We start from the raw sequence: 7987 nt of genomic DNA, 5'->3' as shown, positions 1-7987 counted from the left end.
CAACTGTGCAAAACTAATCCCCACACCTCCTGTGTGATACTAGTTGGTTTGCTAGAGTCGATTCTCCTTTAATCGTAGGTTTCTTCTCGAGACCCTGTCGATTAACGACTGAAATACTTCATTGGGATTGTGAAGCCAGACGAAACTACTTCTCTTGTAGTTGAGCGATCTGATCTTGCCATTTTCTATCGTACGAGTTCAGTTGGAATAATTGACTTGAGATTATATCTCCGATAGGGCAAGATAAAAATAAATTACAAACATCTTCGTCTCATCGTTTGTGATTCCGCAATATCTAGTTTCGCTAACATACGATATAGATTATTGTGAGGTGATTGATAATACTAGGCTGTTCTTCGGGAATATAAGTCTGGTTTATCAATTGGTTCTTTTTCACCTTGATTTTTATCAAAAGACAGAACAAAACTTTTTGGTTTATCTGTGGGAGACAGATTTATCTATCTTTGTAGACTTTTCTGTGTGATGCAGATTTGTTTATTAAAGTCTTCTACTTTGGGTCGTAGCAAATCTTGGTTGTGGGTGAGAGAAACTAATGGAATCAAGTGTGTAGTATCCTGCTGGGATCAAAGACGTAAGGAGCGCAAATGTACCTTGAATCAGTGTGAGATTTATTAGGGTTCAACTACAGTCTAGACCGAAGTTAGTTTGTAGTAGGCTAGTGTCTGTAGCGACTTAATACAGTGTGGTCTTCAATCTGGACTAGGTCCCGTGGTTTTTCTGCATTTACGGTTTCCTCGTTAACAAAACTTCTGGTGTCTGTGTTATTTCTATTCCGTATTATATATTGTTATGTAATTGAAATATCACAGGTTGTGCGTTTGTATCGATCAATTGTGAAATCCAACCTTTGGTTGTTTATTGGAAATTGATTGATCCTTGGACATTGGTCTTTGGTACCGTCCAAGTTTATCTCTATTGTATTTAATCGAGACTCGCAGATTGCTTGAGTAAGATTTAAATCAAGAGATAGAGATATTAACTCCTCGATATACTTTTCTCTAGATTGAGTCTGACCGTCTAGTTGATTTTCTAGAAAGTATATTGGAGTTAGTCCATACGGATTGCTAATCGAAATATTGGGTGAGGTTGTTTCACCCCCGCTTTTTCAGGTACAATATATACTCTCGTGATACTTTCCTAGATGTTAGGATTGCTCAATGCAGCATCTCCGACCACTCTTTAAGTTTCCATTTCAATTATGTCTTGGATTAGACTAAAACAATGGCGTCTCTTGGAGGGGTGTTCAGGGTTTCCTACTGGATTATGTCTAATAGGTATATCCAATCGTGACTCTTGAAGCTTCCGTTTAGATTATATCTTCGGTTATGTCTAAAACAGTGGCGACTGCTGAAGGAGTACTTGTCTAAAGGATTATGTCTTGTCGGAATACCCAATCGTGACTCTTTAAGCTTCCGTTTGGGTTATATCTTGCGTTATGTCTAAAACAGTGGTAAATGTTGGAGGGGTACTTGTCTAATGGATTATGTCTTATCGGAATAGCTAATCATGTAGTGATGACAGGGATAGTTAGTGCTGACATGGCTTCACCACAGTTGAGAGTGATTGTGGTTGCGACATGTAGTAACTTGGGGGTCTCTTATTATTAAAAAAGATGGGTTGTTCTCAAAATCTCACACAAGTCTCAAACCACAGGTTTCCGTAATAGAAGTTTATGTAACTGTGAAACGATTTCTACGTCCATGGGAAACTAATACACATACCGAGGGAGAAATACCAGTAGTCTACCGACACTCGCATGCTTGGTAGGGCCGCACCAACTGGGATTAAGAGGGCAACTATTTTTGTTGTGCGTTCTATAAGTGTGTGAGACTCGGTGGATCATTCGGGATTTGTTCGTCGGTCATTTTATCATATCGGATTATTTTACTATATATGAGTAGTAGAAATTAACATTTAATCCCATTTTTTCTGGGTTTTGGACGCTCTAGTCCTATCACTTCCATCCCAGTACTCTCTAGTCCAAAATTCACCCGTCTTAGACAATTTGGTCCAAATTTAAACGAGTTAATCCAAACTCTCACCGATTCAAAAATTCCCTAATTTTCTCACTACCAAATTTACCCTTCAGAGTCATAATCATTCTGAATTCATTTGATTGTAGATCTCAGATTTCTGGAGAGCGAGAGCGATATAGAGAGATCGAGAGAAACTCTTCTTTTCTTCCTTCCATTCTCTTTAATTATCCATTCTTTTCTTTGATGCAGGTACTTCAACTCGTGCGTGATAACTATGAAAAAAAAATGGTGAAATAGATGAATAGAGGAAGGTATTGTTAGTTTCGTTGATTTGTTTGGGTTAGGGCTTCTGGAGAAAAGGTGAAACAGAATCAGAGTTAGGGTTTCCTGATTTGAAATCTAAGTGGAGCGGGTGATGATTTGATTTCTTAGAGTTGTGATGAAGAATTAAATCGTGGTGATGTTGCTGATAGATGAAGACTATCTTAACATTTTTTACGTCTTTGATCGGAACAGGTAAACACAAATCATATCTAATCTCTTATTGATTGTATTTAGCTTGATCTTTATGTGTATTTTAGTTTCTTTTCAAGATTAATTCGTCATCCAATTTATTAGTTTGATTCATTTGATTGTTGTTGTTCTGCGATTGGTGAGCATTGCTGAGCTATCATAGGTTTACTTAGGTTCTGCTTGTGTATTTTCACGTTTATGATTTATGTGCTGCTGCCTCTTACTAACTCAACGATCTTTCATATTGAATCCTTTTTTTGTGCTCACAAGTCAGATTTTGTTATCTACATTCTATGAATAGTACTGTACTTGGAGACTGGAATGGTAAATCAAATTGTACCAGGAGATGCAAATCTTTCTACAACGACCTTCCCAATAAAAGCTAAACACGAGTGAAAGCTTTCTAAACATGAGAAATCATTAAAAATACCAGATACAACTAGAAGCAAAAGTGGTACAAGAGCTGGTACAGGACAAGTTATAATCCTCAAGAAGCTAGGCTTGGTAAAATCTGGGTACTATTTATCTTCCATGTGAACAACCAAATCTTTCTACAACGGCCTGCAAAAACCTTCGCAATACTATGCATGTCATTCCAGGAACAATCGACTTTTTTCTGCTAGATAACATAATACTATTGGGTGTCTATTTACATTTCAACAAATCACATGTCATATAGAATTCACACAACAATTTAGGCTAAATTAAATATTGTGGAAGTTTTGGTAAGTGGAGTAATCTTAGTGGGTGGACATGTTAAAACAAGATGATTGTCCGCAAATCAAACAAAATATTGTGGAAGTTTTGATTTTTGGTGTTAATTATGTGAACCCAGTGGGAAGACAAATCAAACAAAATAGTTTTCGTTGTGATTAGGCTGTAAACTTTAGAACTTGTCTATAACCCCATACGAACATTACAAGTTAATTATTTGTCGGAAAATTACATAGATTGGTAACACCTCATGGAAGGCAACAAGCCAGCAACAAAAAATAAAACATAGTCTCTCATTTGGGGGTTGTGATATCATATATAGCTTCACATAGATGCACATATTATGTTTACATATATTACATATGTTCATGTTGTTTTCTATGTTTGATCTTTGTATTATTTTTGGTAATCTAGTATTTATATTCTATGACAGAAGTATATTGGGAAATTTCGTCATAGTTGTTATGAATTGTGGAATTTCAGGTGGACTATGTGTGTACTCAGCAGTATTTTCAATCAAGTGGAACAGTAAACAGAGTGACTATTTTGACCGGTAAGGCTCTGCTTTTTAAATGAATCGGAGTTGCATGGGCGTCAACTGAAGGTGCCTCATTTTCGGATGACGTTAGAGGATGTTTTGAAGAAGAAAGTATTGCAGTTAGAGAGTGAAAAAAAATTATTGGCTTCGGAAGGAGGTAATGTCTTCTGTTTCAGAAGTTTCATTTTGTTTTTGAATTATTAATGTGTACAGATTTAGAGAGATTTATCAAATGTTAAGGAGACCACTAGTCCAAGTTCTTTTCTGGCTCTCTACAATCCACGGATACTTTAAACATTTGTAGTACTAGGTTGTACACATTTTGTTTTTGAATTATTAATGTGTACATATTTGTACACATGTTAATTATTTAGGTGTACATAGTTGTACACATGTTATTCATTTTGAAGTCTAAAAAATGAGGGAACACACTAGCGTACATAGTTGTACACAAATATTATTTTAATATTAGGAAAAGCACTAACGTGTAAGGGTGTTGGATTTTTTATAGGTGTGTACATAGTTGTACACCATTGTGTTATCTATATAATATATGCATGTTTATGGTCTAGGTGATGGATTTAATGTGCACATAGTTGTACACCAAGTAACTGATTCTTTGACTGAGTATTTATTGAAAATATATGTTTGATGACGGCATATAACTTATCTTATTGTAGGATAACCGGAAAAACTTGCTAATAGGATCATACTTGGCCTCTTAGTGTTATGATCTTTGCTCGTTCTATTTATATGGTCACAAAGCCAATATTGGTACATGACCCTGCACCTGTCAGTGGAGTTCATGTAAGGATCATAATAAACTCAACCTAGGTGTTGCTAGGCTATTCACTCTAACTTATTTGCGAGTTTTTTTTTGTTGCATGAATATTTCTTACTAACTGCATTTTACCTTTGCTTTTACGGATTACCTTTTGATTGTCTCTTGAATAGCAAGCAATTGCTAAAAGGTTAGCAGAGCTAAATGGAAAGGGAATGATAATAATAATCATCGCAGCGGTAGAAAAAGCTGGTTTTGTTGACAAAAAGGTATACATGCTGGTTTTTAATGTGTACATAATTGTACACCTGTTTATTTTTAATGTGTACATAATTGTACACCAGTTAATTGTTAATGTACACGTAGCTGTTATGATTTTGCAGGGTTTAGACGAGGTGCAGCGATATGTTACTGTTTAAAGGACTGTAGGCGAGGGAATATTCAAATGATATTAAAGCACAAGAACTTCTTCATTTGGTTAGTAATTTCATTCTGAACTTCAGTTGATTTTTGTAGGTGTGTACATAGTTGTGCACCATGGTAATTACTAGAAAAACTTCTGAAATGTCACATGTATACTCTGTTTGACAGCAGCCCTCATGTCCCAAGAAGGAAAAACCACATATTTATGTCAGATTTATAAATAACTATATGCCTTTATAAATTGTTAGTTATGCACAATACACACTTTAGAATCGTGAGTGCCTGAAGTAGTAGATTATTAGATTCAAGAGTAAGCAATTTGTTAGAATCGTGAGTGCCTGAAATAATAGGTTATTAGATTCCGGGGGTGCTGGACAGTGTCTGCAAAAAGTTAATTTTGGGATAAAACATCTTAATTATCGATATAACCTTATTTTACTTTTGTTTCATATGATATCTAGCAAAATCATTTGTACATTATTGTACACTGCAATTGTCCTTGGTAATTGTTAATGGGCACATAGTTGTACACATATTGGTTGATAATGTCCTTGGATATGGACTTGTACATATGGGTATACATGTTTTTGGTACACATGTTATTTGTTTTTGTGCGCATGTTGATTCTTTTTATTGTTATTTTTAAGGACTCATAAGCTCAAAATGGTAGAGCGCCCAAGCCTATCACAAGGTTTGCGGAGGTTGATGGTTCAAATCCATTTGAGTTTCCATGTTATGTTTATTTAATATGGATAGCGTTATTGGTGCTTAGATGGACGATTCAAGTTATCTGTGGTGTACAAACTGGTGCACCTTTGCACCTTGTCTTGTCTTTTCGATTTTCTGGATTTTTGTAGATGTGTACATGTTTGTACACCAATGTAAATCTAGATTTTTAAAAAATGAGAAGTATATAGTCATATCGGTACTCTTTTTGTAGCTCTTGGAAAGAGCTTTCCGAAAATATAAAATTTGTGAATTTTGGAGCAACGATTCGAAAGATAAATTGCTTTTAATTTTTCATATATTATTTAAAATTGCTGACATTATCATGAGTCACTTTGGACTAAATTGCAAATATTTGGACTGAATTGTAAATAAGGAAGGTTATATGTGTATTTTCCATATTTTAAATAACTTTTGGACTAAATTGTACCTAGTTAACTCGGGATGGACTAACCTGTATTTTTTAGCGCGTTTTTGGACTAAACCGCTTTTTTCCCATATGAGTATCCGTCTCACAACCTATTGGATGGAACAAGTAACAACGGTAGGTCTAGTATTGCAACCTCCTTGAGGACCTCGTTGGTAATACAAAAGAAGATTATAGGTTCATAACCATCTTGTATTTTAACAGCCTACCTATGAAGATCACCCATTCACAACAACTCCAGATTTTAGTCCAGTCGGAAAAGAGTAAGGCATCACTTCTCAAGCTTTCCATTTGGTGGAAAAGAGTAAATTATTGGGACGGAGACTAAGTTTCCAGGGATCAACACTGTAAGGATTCATGGGTCATCGACGGCCATATGTTAAAATCTTAGATTGATTTGGCAACTCCACTACAAGGAAAAATAAAAACTTAAATGTCGGAACAACGGACATATGTTGTGAGCCATCAGATAACAGTAGGTAAGTAGGTACAGATTCTTCCCCCTATTTGAATTTTCATATCTGGACTAGCGGACATAGATTCCATGAATCCTCATATATGGCAAGTCCAATTTCGAGCAAACATTAAATTTCAGACAATGGGAATTATCAACGGTAATAGTCAATAAAATTAAATTTTTAGTTCAATCAATGGGATACCAAAGACGGAATCAGTATCGGCCTCTTCTAGTATGATGTTGACAGTAACAACCACACATTTTATAAGTTCTTTACCCTGTATTATCATATCACTGATTTTTTTTTATATATAGAACTGTATTATCGTTGATAACCACTTGCGAACTTACATTTGATACATAATCAGTGCGTCGATATAACTTCATGTAAAAAAAAAGTGCTCCCATCAAATAAAAGAAGTAAAAAATGTTTTATTCTAATTATAACACACTTCCATGGCAGCAGCCACTGAGAAGGAACAACAGCAATTTTGATTCATAACAAGGGAGATAATAGAAATATAAATTATTGATAATAGATAATAGATATTTAAGGTACATCCGAAGAATGAAACTACAACCTCGAGAGTTGGCTAGTCTTGATCCTTCTTCCCTAGTCGAGAAATATTCTCGCACACACAACAAAATGGTGAAAGAATGAAAAAAATCATTGTATAATCGAATGGATTCTGAAATGAATCCAAATCACTACAAAGCATCCTGTTTATGCATCACTTGTATTATCATAACTTCTTGCCAGCCCGAACGGCCTCTTGTACTATATCATCAAACGCTCTAACAAACACATCCTTCACAGTCTGATTTACCCTAGTTAAGGCATCATCCCTGTACTGATATACCAATGATAAACTGATCGCCTTATTCCCCATTAACTCTTGTGTTAATGGTAAGTCGGGAATGTTAACCACCGGTATAGGTGGTGTAACAGATTTCAGGCAATCAAGACAACGAATTGCTTCATTCAGTATAAAATTGACTACCGCATCATTCATTCTGAGTAATTTCTCGACTATATTGGGATACCCTATCTCTTCAAGAAATATCCACAGGGAAATCACATGCATACATGTAAATAAGTCTCGACCACTGTCAATAACAAGTCGCTTGTAAAGATCTCGATCCATTGCATGGAACGCCTTCAGATCCTCTGTGGTAACAGATGAAGCCATATCGTAACCAAATAGGGATTGATACTGATAATGCAATGTATCTATTGAATGAGGTGATAGGTAAGCGGTGGGAGATTTGTTTGGGGTTTGGCAAATGTATAAGTAAGATAAATTTGAAGACGGAGAACAACTACTGTGCTGATTTTCTTTGTAAACGCTGAGAAAGAAGTGAGGTTTTGTAGTTTTTTTTCTAATAAGGTTGAGAATGCCATCTCTAGGGC

At 35.5% G+C, this 7987-nt stretch overlaps 1 protein-coding gene across 1 annotated transcript; it reads right to left on the bottom strand.

Annotated features, from left to right (window-relative positions):
- Nucleotides 1-7319: 7319 nt before the first annotated feature.
- On the bottom strand, nucleotides 7320-7766 carry LOC113339208. The gene has a single exon (XM_026584519.1). It carries the CDS (start codon nucleotides 7764-7766, stop codon nucleotides 7320-7322), a length of 447 nt encoding a protein of 148 aa, XP_026440304.1.
- Between the last annotated feature and the right edge of the window lie 221 nt (nucleotides 7767-7987).

This window comes from Papaver somniferum, unplaced genomic scaffold (genome assembly GCF_003573695.1).
Source record: "Papaver somniferum cultivar HN1 unplaced genomic scaffold, ASM357369v1 unplaced-scaffold_20, whole genome shotgun sequence".
In the NCBI taxonomy this organism is placed as follows: Eukaryota; Viridiplantae; Streptophyta; class Magnoliopsida; order Ranunculales; family Papaveraceae; genus Papaver; species Papaver somniferum.
This window is presented reverse-complemented; position numbering and strand designations above follow the sequence as displayed.